The 17,871-nt window shown below is 31.3% G+C and overlaps 1 protein-coding gene across 11 annotated transcripts in view; it reads left to right on the top strand.

Annotated features, from left to right (window-relative positions):
• The window catches only part of Nhe2 (Na[+]/H[+] hydrogen exchanger 2), an 84,589-nt gene that overhangs the window by 51,940 nt on the left and 14,778 nt on the right, over positions 1-17,871 (top strand). For 2 of the 11 annotated variants that reach the window (XM_076408083.1, XM_076408081.1), the window contains exons 10-17: positions 823-972; positions 1,076-1,135; positions 1,526-1,595; positions 4,895-4,993; positions 8,170-8,292; positions 11,125-11,184; positions 12,389-12,562; positions 15,989-16,295. In XM_076408083.1, coding sequence (XP_076264198.1) covers positions 823-972; positions 1,076-1,135; positions 1,526-1,595; positions 4,895-4,993; positions 8,170-8,292; positions 11,125-11,184; positions 12,389-12,562; positions 15,989-16,295 — 1,043 coding nt within the window. Of the gene's footprint in view, positions 1-822; positions 973-1,075; positions 1,136-1,525; positions 1,596-4,894; positions 4,994-8,169; positions 8,293-11,124; positions 11,185-12,388; positions 12,563-15,988; positions 17,442-17,871 lie in introns of those variants that run through there. The other 9 variants (XM_076408092.1, XM_076408085.1, XM_076408087.1 and 6 more) reach the window with 6 other exon arrangements.

Raw genomic sequence — 17,871 nt, 5'->3', positions numbered from 1 at the left:
ATCTCTTCCGTCATTATCCTTTTTCATATTTGATTGGTGCCATATATATAATCTATTAGATATCTATTATGGGTTAACCCCGTCATGTTCATCCTCTTCACAGTTTCCTAAAGGCCAATGAGATAAAAAAAAATTAACTTATGTTAAGCGCTTCAAATGATTTCGAAAGATACTAGCCAAGGATATATATTCCTGAATCCATGAGCTAGATCCAAAAAAAAAAACATTTTGGTTAAATAGCCTTAAGCCAATACTTTTATATGGATAAAAAGACACTTTTTTATCTAAAAAGAAAAGAACGCCTCAAGATAGTTATTAACTTGATGCATTATTATTAAAACTTCTGCGATGATTCGGCATTTCTTTACTATCGGTGCATCTATATTTTCACTTTATTTACATATATATATATATATATATATATATATATATATATATATATATATAACATAAAACAATAAATAACAAACATACCATAGAAACGAAGTGAGCCAATCAGATCCCGTCTCGGCTTGTAGCGTAGCGACTAAAAGCAACTAATAAGTTAAAAGTAGCGATATCTAGATGTTGGACGTCGCAAAACATTTCCCCAATATTTCCTATAAAGTTAAATCTCTATTTCTCTATGGAGGTTACGTTAAGCGAACAGACTAACGGTTATGAAGGATTGATAATATATGCGGATATGTACTATTCATAACATTCCATATTCATGTTTTGATCTTGTAAAGAGACGGATTGATGTTTTTATCAAAGCACTGAGAATATAAAACGTCACTTTCCTGGTATTTTAATGTTTATTATGTACAATTCTTCTCACAGCACCGACGCCTGAGCTACAGCAGGCATGCAGTAAACGACAGAGATTTATCAACGCAAGTCAATTACAAAATGCATTTCAACATGAGACGCCTGGTAGCTGACAAGAAGCACCATCACAGTCACAAGAGGCACAGCAAAAAACTAAACCGGGTATGTATACATTGCATTCACTCTCATAAACATAATTTTGTACTTTTTCTTTGGTTGGTTACATAAAAAAGCATAATGTCTCATAAAATGTGTTATGATGTAGAACTTTCTTCAAGTTCCGAGAAGATTAGACAGACAACGAAGTTCAAGCGATCTTTTAAAGGTAATAGAGTAAAAAATAAAACTTAACCTACTTAACAATATAGGAATATATGTTTGTAAGTTTCCCAAATATTGTTAATCAACATAAAAAAACAAATTATCAAGTTTTATATTTTACTCTTATACTGATATTGAGCTTATGTGTTCAAGCAGCAATAGCTTACACGACTGCAAGTTGCAATTTATATCTTCACCTAAATTGAGTGTTAGATGTTTTACATGTATGTTGATCGTTAACAAACTTGTTCAATTACAACTTATTCACACATCAAATAAATCACTAATTACTTATATATATATTACAAAGATAATGTTTATGTTGTATTTTCTGATTATAGATATTCGTTGGACTTGAATTATCAGGTTTGAATGTGATCTTGTTCCTTTTCAGGATGGGAAACAGAACCACGTGAGCTTTCCGGAGTTTCAGCAGAACGGAACTGCAAAACAGTTTTCTCACGGTCAGTATTTTTTAGTTACCATATGCGATACTATAATTTGGATTTCCTTGATTTGAACTGAAAGTATTTCAAGATTGTTTCAGCAAAACTGACCAACAGGCCAATATTACAAATATTATAGCTCAACTATATAACAGTTTATGTCTTCTCTGTTTGTATATAATATTACGAAAGAAAAAGAAATTGGAAATTTATTGAGGAATGGAGTTAATTGCAAACATAGATTAAGATAACAGGATGGCCCTCTGTCTAATATACTTTTTTTGGAAAAAAGCACCTAAGTGTCCTTTTCATTGCCCAAGCCAAGTCATAACTTCTCCCCAATTTCGATTTAGTAATCAAGTACATTGTTATCAATTAAGTTCAGCTGTATTTCCAAACGTGGCCCAAGCCTTTAATAAACCATGAAATGAAGGCATGGAATACAAATTGGCAGACAAATTACCTAACCAGATGAGCCAAATTTCTAATTGTCACTTTAGGATAACATAACTACTTATACGGATTTGCTACAAGATAGTATCCTTGAGCCAATACTGTATTAATTCTGTATAAATATTATCCCCAAATATCAAAGTGTAACACTGACCACATTTGATGATAATGCTGCCTTACAGGCTACAAGTTTAATTGAGACCATTGCAAATAAATTACAAACAGCTGTGTATAAGACAGGAATAGAACACAGAAAAACACTTGTGCATTACACTGTATGTTAAGTTCAAGTTCATATTAAGAGAAAATGTCAGATCGTTGTATCAATCTAAAAAAAATGTAGCAGTTGCTTGGGCAACAATCCAAATTATCGATCCACAACAAATAGTTAGTATATCAACAAATGCTGAAGAAGAATGTTGAGTTGCATCTTATTTGTGGAACAGTATTAACATGGCCCAAAGTAATAAAAAAAATTTCTTCATAGTAGTTCTGAGCATTATTGTTAACACCCTATGGTATACAAGAAGTGAAGACATCTACAAAATCCTAAAGGCATCAATGACTGATGAAAGAACACCTAGCGAACTAACGTGGATTTAAAATCGTCCAAGTACTATAACTAAACGACAACAGTCGATCTGCTTGGGGATTAAAAAAACAAAGACCTTTGAATCGAGTCCTTATCAAGTTTAGTTCTGAAATCTTAGATCTGAATTAAAAACAACGTTAACGTTAACATTTACATTTACATTAACAGTGTTAGTGAAATCAGATAGATATATTGCAATTACAAATTTCACTAACACAACTCTGTTGTGCAGGCTTTCGAATACTTGTCATCACGCTTCCCTAATATCCAAAGGATAAAACCCACGTTAAAAACAGAAGTCCCGACTTGCTTAGAATATTCTTCTGTAATACTTCGTGACTTGAACACTATTAAAATCTGACATATATAAGGTCGAAGCAAACTGCAGCCTGTCAAGACTGAACCAAATCGATGTAGGTACGAAAATAATGAAGTGCACAGTGAAGACAAAGATTGCAGTGATTTAGATATGTTTGTCCAATAAAGAGTAAATTAATCTCTTAGAGACGTATGTGTACGAAATTGGTCTTCTAGATATGGAATAATATTACAAGCAACTAGCAATGGGAACTATCGATTGAAAACAGTCGAAACAGTCGATAGTCGCAAAGCAGTCGAAACAGTTGATAGTCAAAAAACTAGCGACTAAAAATAGTAATTACTAATGCTGAAGAAGAATGTTGAGTTGCACTTTATTTGTGCAACAGTATTAACATGGCCCAAAGTGACAAAAAGTTTTTCTTCGTAGTAGTTCTGAGCGTCATTGTTAACACCCTATGGTATACGAGAAGTGAAGATATCTACAAAAACCTAAAGGCATCAATGGCTGATGAAAGAACACCTAGCGAAATAACGTGGATTAAGAATCGTCCAAGTACTACAACTAAACATGTGAACAACTAGCGATGGGAACTATCGACTGAAAACAGTTGAAACAGTCGATAGTCGCAAAGCAGTCGAAACAGTCGATAGTCAAAAAACTAGCGACTAAAAATAGTAATTACTATTTTCAATCAAATGCACGTTTCGACTGTTTTGTCCAATTCGTGATGTCAGACAAAGATGCACGAACCCTTTCCTGTATAAATTGTGAGAGAGGAAAGGACGGAGATAATTGCTTGGAGCATTTAACGTGCTTATATTTTCCAACGCCAGTATAAGCGAGACGGAGATGTACATATTCCTTCAGGTACTAACTTTAACAAAGGAAAGGAAAAAAATAATTACTGAATACTATTAACATGCAATCAATAATTTCATATTAAACGAAGCAGAATTACTTTTATATTTGTTCTGTGGACCTGTAAAAAGGAATGGAATTTTTCTGGGGAATGGAATAATACCCTACAAATATTTTAATACTAAATATATATAAATATACTATAATAAATATATACAATGTAATAGAACTTAAACAAAACCTAAAAACTAAAGATGTACAATAACCACAAATACTAAATAAAAATTAAACATATACCTAATCATAAAAAAAACTAATTCATGACTTAATTAAACATGATCGCACAATAACTACTAGAGCTTTTTTAAATAAAGTGAAGGGTTCATTTATTATTAGACGGAAATATTTTTTAACAAAAATCGAGAGAGTATTAGAAATATTCCCCATTATTGCCATAACAAAAGTCAAAAGTATTTTAGTATTTATCATTCACAATTTTAATCATTTTACCCTATTACATTAACAATCTTGAAAAATTTCCTTCCAAAATTCTGCTATATTAATATAAAATATATTGTTATTTACTACCAAAAAAATCATAAAACTATATATATTACACATAAATCTATGTAAGCATACATTGGGTACATTTTTGTCAAGATCGCGGCTAGGATGACAAAGCCAGAACGTTAAAAATCAGAAATGATGAATGAAATTAGTAGAACCAAAAATAGTAACTAAAGGTACATGACTGAAGCAGTCAATAGTAAATAGTAACAAAATCATTCGGACCAAAAATAGCGACTGAAATAGTCACTTGAAAAAAGTAGTAAAATTAGTAGAAGCAAAAATGGCGACTGAAACAATCGGTAGTAAAAAGTAGTAAAGTACTAAATAGTCGATAGTTCCCAACACTACGGACAACGATCTAAGGAATAGAATGGCCACAGTATCTGACTCCAGAATGCCTAGAACAAGTGAGAAAATGAAGCTGTATTGAGTAATTCTCGTAAATACATCGCCTACTTTAAACACTCTCCGATTGTCCTGTGTATTTCTTTAAGTTTTTAATAAATAATTCTTTATTTTCAGATTATATTAGTGAAGTATTAAATGAGGACGCCGACACTGAACCAAAATCAAACAAAGAAGACTGGGACAGCCCCATCACTTTCACAGCGAAATCCTCCCGTAAGTCTTTATCACTAACCCATCAAAATTCAATAGACGTGCCTTGTTCATGAAATAACGAGTTCTAGAGGGGAATGGAAAACGGCCCGTGGAAAAAAAACCGAAAGAAACGATCCAATTAAAACCCGTCGGCAATTAACAAAGAAAAAGCCGCTCTTCGCGTGTTTCAATCCAAGAGGACCGCAAAATTTCCATCGGCCGTTAAATTCCCCCGAAATGTATGAGAAAGTGTGCTGAACTGGCTGATTGTAAATTCGCTTTGTGAGAGGAACTGCCCTTGACGACAGTCCTATTGTTGTTTGATTAGATTTGATGTCTTTATTGTCATGAAAATTTGTTTTCTTGCTATGATTTTTTTATATATTTGATTTGTTATGTATTCGTATGAATCAACGTAACTTATACTTATCTGTGAAAGAGTTTATTACAGTTTAGTCGTTATTAAAACTAGGAAATGATTAATTTTAAAAAATTATTAAGATTTTGGATGCATCTTATGTTTTAGATAGTCTTAAGTAACAATTTCGAGTTTTCAGTAAAATATAGTAGTTAACGAGAAAACAACGCGTTTTTATTATTGCTGTTATATACCAAAAATAAAGTTTTCGAGCTTCCTAAGTGATGTAGATTATCGTCAAAATTTGGCTTTAGAATTTGGCATAACATTTGGCGATCCTTGATTCTTCATGTAATTTATGAGAAATAATTCAAGTTCTATCATTCAAAACGTATCACTGTATCATGGGGATTTTGATCTGCAGTCATTATTCTTCAAAAATTAGGCTGGTAAATATCTTAGCATGCTACTCGAATTTTTTGATGAGTAGAATCTCAGAGGTCGTGTGTACCTTTGCTATAATACTATAACTCAATAAAAAATACAATTTAAAATAGTTATAGTGTTCTATATTTAATTAAAATCACTTCTAATATTTAACTAAAATCAGGTAATCACTTCCCCTGCATAATGATGTCAGTACTGTTAGGTGTGAATTACTGTTAGTTTTGTGAGAGAACTGTGATGAATATTAATTATTAATCAGCTTAATAACAGTGCGTAGTTTATTAATAAAATAAATCTAACCTAGTGGAAATAATGAAATATCTCTTCTATATAAGAGGTCCAACAAAAGCGTTGCTATATCTCAATCACTGGTCACCTCAGACAATGGTGTCATCGTTGGAAACCGTAGTTATTGTTTTTATTTCAACATATTTGTTAATTGTGTTAGATAATGCTTAGTTTTCCTTGCTTGGATCAGGAATTATGTCACCAACATATTTATGAACGACTAGCACAAACTGCATTCTCACTACCATTTAATCAAGGCAAATATATATGTAAATTTGACGTAGTTAATCCACCTGAGAATTCTCTAAAACCTTCTACACATTCTGATTAAAATTCACCGAATTTGGTTAGTATTTTTTAAGTATGTCAATAATTCATATGGAAACAAGAATCATCACATGACTAGTATAATTTTTTCTGTTACGACCAATACTAAATACTATTTCAGATCACTACAAACTTTCACCGTAAAAAAATTAAACATTTTAATCACACAATATTCTCACAAAAAATTACTTTACAAAAAAAATTCAATCACATTGCATGTACTGAATGTGTTTTTGTTGACCAAATGCCATTCTCCTCACTCTACACTATCTGGAATTATTGGTACAGTTCAAATTAAAAAGGGTTAGAGTATATAAAATTGTATAACATATCCTAAATGTGTACGTACGTTCCAAGACTAGTATTAATTTTTCAAAATGGCACCAGTGATATAGTAATTCAGTGATTGGTCAGTTTAGTCAGTCATTCAGTAGAGAATATAGTAAATTTTCATTAAATATATTTTAAGCACCCAAGCACCACAAGCCACAAAACACCATATTAGGCAAATACGTACAATAATCATTTAGCGTCATCAAAACTATTCAACAATATGTTTCTCAAGACTCTAATCAAAAACATAATTTTTTATTCACAGAATGAGAGAATTTTAATTTTTATCTTTCTCTGAGTATTAGTATCAACATTCATCCAGGATTTTTCAGTAGTCTAAAATGGGAACTATTCCAGGCCATTAATACCAATGTTGAGGGAGTGTCCTTGTAATTTAGCTTAGTTTACAGCTTAATAACAGTGCGTAGTTTATTAATAAAATAAATCTAACCTGTGGAAATAATGAAATATCTGCTATATCTCAAGTTAGTTGCTATATCTCAATCACTGGTCACCTCAGACAAACACAGACAGATTAACGATAACCAAATTTGTTAACCTTCGATTCTTGTATATGAATATAAAAGTATGAAATACTTGCAAGATGGATCTGTAGTTGCTATCGATCGTTAGTAAAGCTTCACGGGTTTTTCAAATAATTTTTCAATAACTATAAGTTCTCTTGTGTCAACCCGTTAAATTATTAGGTTACCTTACCTAAGAGGTGAATTGATTTTATTGAAAGAATATTAAAAATCTATGATGGTACATCATGTGATATGATTAGGATAACAGGAAAATCCTCTATCTAATCATCTTTTTTAGAAAAAATGAATTTATACAATGAATGAATCGACATTATATTTCAACACACAAGATATTCTAGCTTATTTATGGTTCAACTACATCATACATGAGCTAACATCAGCTCATAATAACATTACTTTTAATTTGATTCAATTAATTCTTCTGTCAATTTATTTCTTGTAAAACATCATGTAGACCAGTGTAACAGCTAATAACTATACCCAAATTATTCGAATTATTATTAAGACGCCTTTATCAAGTTTATTTATTGTAAAAACCAATTATCGAATAAAAGCAACTCATCCCAACTTTTTGTGTTTAGGAATCAGGTATAATGCAATGAAAAATAAGAAAAGGAACAATAACCTATTAAAATAACCTTATAACCAATAACCTTATTGTATTAAATTACGTCAATATATATTTAAAAATTCAAAAGAATTTAATGGTTAATTTACAACTCAATGAACGAAAACTCTTTCACAAATCAGCATAAACGTTTTAAGATAATTTACGTATCATTTTAATGAATGAATCTTCGCGAATATCTTAGTTGCGGAACCTTTCCAGTCAACGAGACTTGGACTTGGATGATAACGTGGTCTGTTTGTTTGTTTCTCTTGCGTTATCTTTGTAGCTAGCACGGGAACTGATGATTTCAGTGGAAGTTATGCTAGTCAAACGGCCCCCTTAATGGGACCCAAAACTAAAAAGCCTAGCGTCTTGGAAAACAGTCTCCCATGGAGACGGGACCGTCACGGTACGACTGCTAGTACCACGATCTGAAACACAGCCTACCACCCAATCGCTTTCCCTTTTATTAATTTTCTTCTTTCGACCCTTTTGTTTTTGTTCATCTTGTTCAATAGTTCCAATCGCCAAGATGATACCATTAAAGTATACCTGCAAAGAAAATAATATTATATATAGTATAATTTCTTATATAATAATCTTATCAGCTCATTATAAAAATCGCTGAGAGAGTAATCGCTACAATCGCTCATTGATGCTGTGAAAATTAATGATCTATCCAAAATGAGTCATACACTCGTCAATCCATCAAGTTCAGAAGCTAGTATACATTAAACTACAATAATAAACTTATTATAGGTCAGACAATAATAACAAATTGCTTAAAAATAGTAATTATTAATAAATATAGTTACATATTACACGAATAAATCAAATTTGACCAAATTTTATTGAAAATACGTCGTGTGTCGAGTGTCGAAAATCTCTAAAAAATGTATTGTTTTATAATCTATATTGTGAATACATGACTATCTATAATTATAATACTAAATGCAAAATTAACCGCTGAAAAGTAGCAAAAAATATTATAAAGCATATCTTAAAAAGTATCTTAAAAGGTTCATCCAAAAAAAATATCATGTTATTATTTATATATTTTACTGGTATCATCGTTGGAAACCGTAGTTATTGTTTTTATCTCAACACATTTGTTGATTGTGTTAGATAATGCTTAGTTTTCCTTGCTTGGATCAGGAATTATGTCACCAACATATTTATGAACGACTAGCACAAACTGCATTCTCACTACCATTGAATCAAGACAAATATATATGTACATTTAACGTAGTTAATCCACCTGAGAATTCTCTAAAACCTTCTAAACATTCTGATAAAATTCACCTAATTTTGTTAGTAAGTTTTAAGTATGTCAATAATTTATATGGAAACAACAATCATCACATGACTAGTATAAATTTTTCTTTTACGACCAATACTAAATACTATTTCAGATCACTACAAACTTTCACCGTAAAAATATCCTCATGTTCTCATTTACATTTTAATCACTCAACATTCTCACAAAAAAAATACATTACAAAAAAAATTCCATCACACTGCATGTACTGAATGTGTTTTTTGTTGACCAAATGCAATTCTCGTCACTCTACACACATCTGGAATGATTGGTACAGTTCAAATTAAAAAGGGTTGGAGTATATAAAATTCTATAACATATCCTAAATGTATACGTACGCTCCAAGACTAGTATTAATTTTTCAAAATGGCACCAGTGATATAGTAGTAATTCAGTGATTGGTCAGTTTAGTCAGTCATTCAGTAGAGAATATAGTAAATTTTCATTAAATATATTTTAAGCACCCAAACACCACAAGCCACAAATTACCATATTGGGCAAATACTTACAATAATCATTTAGCGTCATCAAAACTATTCAACAATATGTTTCTCAAGACTCTAATCAAAAACATAAATTTTTATTCACAGAATGAGATATAAAAGACGATATTCCATATATAAGGTTGTGATCAAGTTTTGGACTTCGGAACTACCAGATCATAGAACAATACTATTTAAAATATTAGTACTAATTTCATTCAAAGAACATTAAAAAGCCCTTTCTAATCTAACAATTGTGATGTTTAACAAATATAAAACAGTTAATAATATAATTATAAATGGGAATATATCGAAATGCAGGGCTATAAGTAAAGCGTTTGTAAATTATATTCCCTTCATTTAGTAATAACAGCTTTAAATACTCATGAAGATTTTTCATATTTACAATAACATGTAATATGAAATAACACGTAATGCCCTTTGAAATTCTAATAATTTTTTCATGCACCAAAAAAAAACACTTTATTATTAGTGTCGCATATATATTTCTTGGTCTTTTTCATGCACTGCTTGAAATGTATCGAATAGAATCTGTGGAAAAACGCGTGTTATAACTTTCGGCCTTCAAACCTTTCAATTTTATTGTACTTACAATTATTTAATATAAATTACTTACTTCTTACTTCTAATATCACTTAATTCTAATTATTTTTAAGGATCTAATATGGACTGAACAACTTCTCTGGTGATATAAAATTTATATGGACATATTTTCCTTTTCAATAGCACAACATATATTATTTATTTTTTTATAATTTTAATTTTCAAGACCAAAGAATAAATTTCAAGACAAAAGCAATAATCTTGTTAGTTATTTTTCCTTTCTTTCTGTGTCTTTATTTAGGATATATTAGGTGTCTATGGATTAGGCTTAGCTACTTATATGCTGGTTTCTGAAAATTACTAAAAACTCACTGTTTTTCTTTTTGATATTGACGTTTAGGAAATAAAAAAATTGTAGACAAAATTCTATAAAATGGCATATCTATTTATTATGAAGCTATTGCTGAAGCTGTTGTTGTATGTACAAACTAATGCATATGTTTTATAATCAACATATATATTAAACGCACTATCCCTAATACCATTTGAATATACAGTTTTCAAAGCAGTTATATTAATCCTATAGCCTGCCTAATATAAATAATCGTATATAACATTCAAAAATACAGAAAAGAAGACCCTTTTTATTTGACTGGTGATAAGTAAATGCACAGCATATCAGATAAAAGAAGATTCTTTACTGATTAATACAAGTAGTAGATACGTTGCAGTAAAGCATCTTCTTTCTGCTATTAATTTAGCTTTGTCCTTAGTTCAACCAAAATATAATATTTAGTCCTCATGTTAAACTAGAATAGATCTCTCTTTTATATATGTTTCCCCTTTTCTAACTTCTTGCACCTCGTTTTACCTCTAGTTACAGATGACAGTATTTTTTCTGATAATGGAAAACGAATGTCCAGGGGATCTATCGACGGTAAGTATTAGATTTTTATTTATTTCTACACATTCATTTTATTTATTCTCATTTTAGTAAGATGCCTGATATAAAATGACATGTACTGCTTTAGATTTTTTCTTGTTTTTCCTTAATTGATGCCTTGGTATGCATTCATCTATGGTATTTAGTGTAATATATTAATATTATGTTAGAATAGGTTCCAAATTTCATTACGAAATCCATTTTCAACACATTTTTATTCCAATAGTGAATAGTTATGTATCATGTTGGGTTTGTTAATTCCTATATTCATTTTAATTATCATAATATGGCTGAATTTTTTTTCTAATATATTAAGTCAGGAATTAGTCGCAGAATTGTGTTGAAATAGAAATTAATACTGTATAAAAAGAAATCTACAGCATCTTAGTTTCTAGCAATGATATCATCATTGTCGTCTTTTCGCACCTAGGTGTTTAAACTATCATTAAAGTTTTATATATAATATTTCGATTGGAAAGTCCTTGGTCCAACTAATAAATATGTATTTTTTGAACAAATATAATTTTGTTAGCATACTTTTATTCAAAATATTATCAAGCTCTTCTTCGGTGTATCTTTAACTTTTTTGTAGTTTCTGGACTGGAATTGTTATGTTTCATTTACATTACCCATCTAGTCAAAGTTATATTTTTCATTGTAGCATTAATGTCTTTGCGAAAAACTGTGACAGCTTTATGTAAATTATTTCATACAATTCGACGATAGCTCTATGAAACCACTATTGATATATTTTCCACTTTCAAATGCAAGTAATTTTCCAACCACTGCATAAATTAAGATATTTATATATTTAAAATCACCCTTGAAATGTTACCTTTTCAACAAGCAACTAAAAGCCGTTGGAATCTGTATTATTTAGAATTGATGCCATCTATCAGAAGAAATAGCACAAACTTTAATGGCTGAAGGAATATTGGGAAAAGTATTTTGTTAAAACATTTAAATAATAACTAGAACATTAATTAGAAAATTAATTCGCCTGAATCATTATTCGGACCACTGTTCGAAATGCCTTCAAAATTTTACAGGTATCTTTTGAAAGTTGCTACTTTATATACATGTATAACATATAAATATTTATTTAGATCAACTCTTATAGATCTACTCTATATATATAATAATTGCGCATTTTTCCAAAAAAATAATGAAGATGTATATTACAATTTCTGATATTTAGGTGGTGATCTTATGCGTGTCACAACGCCAACCGCTACCGAGATCATGTTGCCATGGAAACGCGACGAGGACGATGGATCTGGGCCGCTACAGCAAGCCGAGTTTCCATCATGGGCGTCCAACAAAGAGTACCTTGCTTATAATTCACCATCGGCCACCTTCCTAGGTGGGTTAGGTAATCCTTCTTCCATTTCATTTCACTTTCTGTTCGTTTCTGTTTCTATAATTTGTGTTATTTAATTTGATTAATAATTAATGTATTACTTATTTTAAGTCTATAATATTCGCATTTTTCTTTTATTTTTAACATTGCTTACTTGAAAATATTACTTCTTTATCTTCTTCTTTCTCCCTTTCTCTATAACAATCTTTAAACTATTATTAATATTATTTAAAAAACTAACAAGAATCGGAAGAAAAATTATTCATGTAATTTGGTTTTAAATCAGTAATCTTTAATGAAACTTAAATTATAAGAAATACAAGGATATAATTAAATAAACGAAAATACTCTCGATATGGTCAGTCTTTCAAAATCACCTCAATTATTAATGGAATGGAATTTAATTACGAATATTATTAATAATATTTAAATCATGCAATGAATAAATAATTGAAAAAAATTAATATCATATATATATCAGGTGTCTTAAAAGAAAGTTATATTCAGAGAATTGATTAAAAATAATTAAAACATTTATCTATAAAAGTCTCTTAATTATTAAAGTATCCAATTTAAGAACTTGTTTAAATATAACCAAAATTTAAACCTTGGATCGCTTCTATACGGCCAATTTAGGAAAATGAGCGGTTTCTAATATTTACATTTCTGATTTGTTGCACTCCAGTAGTTATTTACGTGTTCATTGGGAAAAATATTATCTTGAGCTGACAATAACATGTTGGTAAAGCGTCAGAGGAACTCAAAAGGATTTGAAGCACATGCAGACTTCATTCGAATAGAAAAGTTCGGATTAACGAACATACTTATTAATACTCTCCATGTTTTTATCTGCTTAGCAATCTCGGATTTTGGTATTCTTCGCTATAAACAACTCAAAAGTTTCGATCCATTTTCAAATCAAAGGAATCTTTAATATATCATCCGGAATAGCAAATAACGTCAAATATTGCAGAATATTTACCGCTGCTGCAAAATTCTTGCAACCACAAAGTCCAGCCTATTCCAGAAAAATTATTTATATAAGCTAAATTTCCCAGGAATTTCCTAGTTGAGTCAAGATACTGATAGATATACCTTTCGCGTTCTTCGCACGCATATTCACACAGCATAACTTCTATTTTAAGATGCCTTGTACAACTGAATTGCTGACAATATGTTGGACACTGTAAAAATTAATAATTTCCCCAGTCTCTCTCACAAAAATAAGAATACTTTGAGTGATATTAAAGATACTTCAATCATAAATATTTTTAATCTGGCAACAAACATTTATTTTAAACACCAATAGTTTTTTTTTTCTAGTTGTGTTGTTTAAAGAAATAAAAACATGATTAACTAAAAACACAATTCGAAGCGAGAAAACTTTACTACATAAAACATCACAACTCTTAATTACAATACATTTAGTAGCTTTAGATTCTACGATTAAAGGCGGTTAGTCATACTATTGATTGAAGCATGATACAGCTATTGTTTACTTATAGATTACTCGTAAAATACTGCCTTTCGAAGGATGCGACAATACTATAACACATTTAGGTAAAAACAAAAAAGTCTGACCAATGTTTTTAATTTTTCGTATTTTTCAGAGCATCAATCGGTCTCTTTGGTAGTGTTTCCTATAATTTTTTAATATAATATTGATATAACTGTTTATAGCTTTTATAGCTTATATAGCCTGTTTTACTTGTTTATCATTGTTAAATTACGTAATCAATCTACATCACATACTAGCCTCAACCATCTAACAACTTTTGATAATATCCAAATTGCCGTGGAGCGCGCTGGTCACTTTTGGTCAAAGTTTAAATATTATATACTGGACAGGAGTTTCACAATTTGAATAGAATTGGTTTGCTGAAAAATATAATTCGGACCGGCAATCTATGTTCCATATTTGGCTTACGTCGATCAATTTAAGTATAACTTATATTATTAATTTTCCCAGAAATATATTTTATTTTTTGTCTCTCCTCGCACTGTTTTCTACAACACTTTCTCTAACAAAATGTCTGAGTTTCAAAATCAGCTGAAATTTTCTTAAATCATGATAGTAATATCTATATCCATCAGGGCCACCTAAATTAATTTTCTGTTCTTCAGAAAATATCAAATGATCCCCCCATTTTTTTCCAAGAGATATGTCCCTCGAAAATTTATGAACGGTCTTTCCTATGTTTTTCACTTAAAGATGGCTTCTGTAATACTTTCTTTGGTCTTAAATGATCTGTATCGTTTCATGCCAGCAAAAATGATTTCATTCACTTTTAATTTAGAATATGAAGCAGTTCATAGAAGTGCTCGTTTATCTCTATCATTGATGACCCTTGGCAGGTATTCTGGAATGTAATAACTTTTCTAGATTTATATATTATATTTGCTATTTGTGACACCTTAAATTTTTGTTTCTTTTTTAGATTATGGATAATATTAATTTCATCAGAAATGCCTATAGCATAAATAAAATAAAATCATAGCGATAGCGATAGCGATAGCGATAGCGATAGCGATAAGAACTGAAAATTAATTATAGAAATTGGTTTTAGCTGCGTTGGATAACAAGTTGGTTCAAATTGGCTTTATGTTTGACTGATAAACCAATCTCTTTGATTTTAGGTCAAGTTGAGAGTATCTTCCAATTAACCAGTACAGTTGCTTGACTCTGAGACTAACGTGCTCTGCCTTTTATCTGACATGAAACATCTAATTTAACCTACCATCGAGATGTGTGTCAAAGTATTTAGCTGATTCTGCTTGAAGAATCTGGCATCCATCAAGTGATATTATTATGTTTCTTTTTTCACTTCGCCGCATCACAAAATTAAGATGAATAGATTTGGATCTATTAATCAGTATTTTCCAGGATATAGTCCATTAATTGATGGCCATTATTTAATTGTAGTCTAGAGCAGATACAGTACTTCTAAGACACTACCCTGGGAAATTCGAGTCGAAATAGGTTTAAGTATTGATAATGCTCTTCATGCAGAACTCGACAGTGATTCCACAGTGACAATTTATTCATTTTGTACATTAATCCCAAATGCCTTTCCCAGTCAAAAGCTTGTGAGATATCCGGAAATTTGCAGGGCAGTATTCCTCTTCGTCGAATGCCTTTTCAACAACCGCTGTTACTCTGTGCACTTTAACAGCAGCTTCCCATTTAATTTTAATATTGCAGGTAGCAGCGAAATGGGCCTGTAAGATACAAATTTTTCTGCCGGTTTGCCAGGTTTTTTAAAAGTAAACAGTAACGGTCTCTTTGTAATGTAAGCATCAATACTTTAACTAATCATCTTTAGTCCTAGAATCCAAAAGCTACAAATCTAATTTTGTTAAGAGTTAGAATGAAAAATGTGTGGTGTGCTAAAGTTTTATCGAGAAGCTTCATAATCTAACTTAACATTTCACACACAGGTGGCCTGGAAAACCCCAAGACGTCAGTGATCGGCCTATTCCGTCGCGAGAGCATGGGCTCGGTGAGCCCCACCAACAGCAACGACTCGACGCCGATGAAGGAGCGGCGAAGTTCGCTGAGCCGCATCTCGGTCCTGATGATCGAGGAGGGCGACTCGGACCCGCTGGGCGCGATGCAGAAGGAGCCGGTGATCAAGATGATGACGACGGCGGCCACTCCCGTCACCCCCGGCCCCATCCCGCCGCCCCCGCAGACGCCAGGTCAGCGAAGACAGACGCGACGCAGCTCCATGCTCGAGCTAAGCGGGTGTGTTTCAGACTACACTAATCATATTTAGGGAAATGTAAGCGCAAAGCAATTCGAATGTTGTTGGAATGGATGTTGCAAGCGGCCATTATTCCATGCACGTGATTATTTGAGGCATAAATAACTGGATAGGCGATTTGTCCATCAAAGAGTTGCAGTCCAAGTAACAATGACTTGAGATTTGGGGCTTATATTAATTTCCTTTCGCCTTTAACTGATCTAATCCTAAAATATATATGAACTACTGCATTACATCTAATCATTACCATCTTTTTCGGACGTCGGAATATTCATAAAAGGAGTTCATTGATACAGACTCCAACAGAGTTTTATTTGAAATTGAACTAAGCTGTAAATCAAGTAATTAATTTTAACTGAAACTATTTAAATTTCAACTACTACATTTTTGATCCAAATCTAATTGTGAAAAACGCGAGTAACACTATAACACAAAAAACTTCCTGAGTACTTATATTATCAATAATAACTTAAGTTCTACGCAATTTTAATTAATGCTAAAGATGTCTCAGAAATAACTTGTAAAAATGAAGCCCAAAAGTTGATAAATTAACATTGTTGACTTTTCCAGGTTCATGTAACTTTGAGCTGAAATGTTTATGCGCGTAATAATTTCAGGTGTGATTCATTATTTGAATTAAAAAAAAATACAGGACTTAATTCTTGGCTCTTCGGTGGCCGTTCTGCCTAGCTCTAAAAAAAGTAATTGAATTTCATCATCTTCATCATCATACATCCTTCACTCGAGCCATCACTCGAGCAGAGTGACTACTTCTCAAATAATACGTTGCTGTTGGTGCCGTAGGTCTTCTAACATTATTCTTTAAATTCTTCCATAGTTGGCGATCGGCCACATTTATTCTAACCTTAGATTGTTTTCGATTACCTTGATCCATGTCTTTTTATCACTGTGTCTGCCATCGAAATGGTCAATTTAGCCATAGAAGTCTATGAGAAATTAGTTCACGTTTCATTTGACGGACATCTGAATGTGTTCCTCAGTTACACACTGATTGTCACATCTTAAATAAATGACGAATATGATCTTGGTGAGAAACATGCTTAATTTGCCGTAAGCATTGTATCTAAAAGACTGTAGAAAGAGAGTTAGACTGTAACAGAGCCCAACAAGCCCGTTTTCATCAACAAACATCAGATGGATCAAAGAGTTTGTAGCATCAACATCAGACCAACTCTATTTAATTGAAAAACATTTTCTCTTATATAATTTGTTATAATTTCAATCCGTTCCCGCTTATCTTTCAAAAAGCCAGAGCCAATAAATATAGTTCTTTTTATAACCCAATCCGTTGAAGTCAAATTTTATGATAATCGGGTGGTTAAAAAGAGTAATCAGACTTCATCTCCTACACATTAATGATTTTATCAGGATGAAGGTATAATTCGATGAACTGCAAAATTATTCAAGTTGAGAATGACTGATCGCATACACAGTGGTTGTCTTGGATGAGTTCTAAACATCTAAAGCACACGTTGACGTTTTTATTCTTGTTATTGTGGTTTGTCATTTATATAACTTTATATAATTTTATATAAA

The sequence above is a fragment of the Rhynchophorus ferrugineus genome, unplaced genomic scaffold (assembly GCF_030347505.1).
Source record: "Rhynchophorus ferrugineus isolate W39M unplaced genomic scaffold, kcgeb_rfMv2 rfM6, whole genome shotgun sequence".
Taxonomy (NCBI): Eukaryota; Metazoa; Arthropoda; class Insecta; order Coleoptera; family Curculionidae; genus Rhynchophorus; species Rhynchophorus ferrugineus.
The sequence above is the reverse complement of the archived record's forward strand: the minus strand, read 5'-3'. Positions and strand labels throughout refer to the sequence as shown.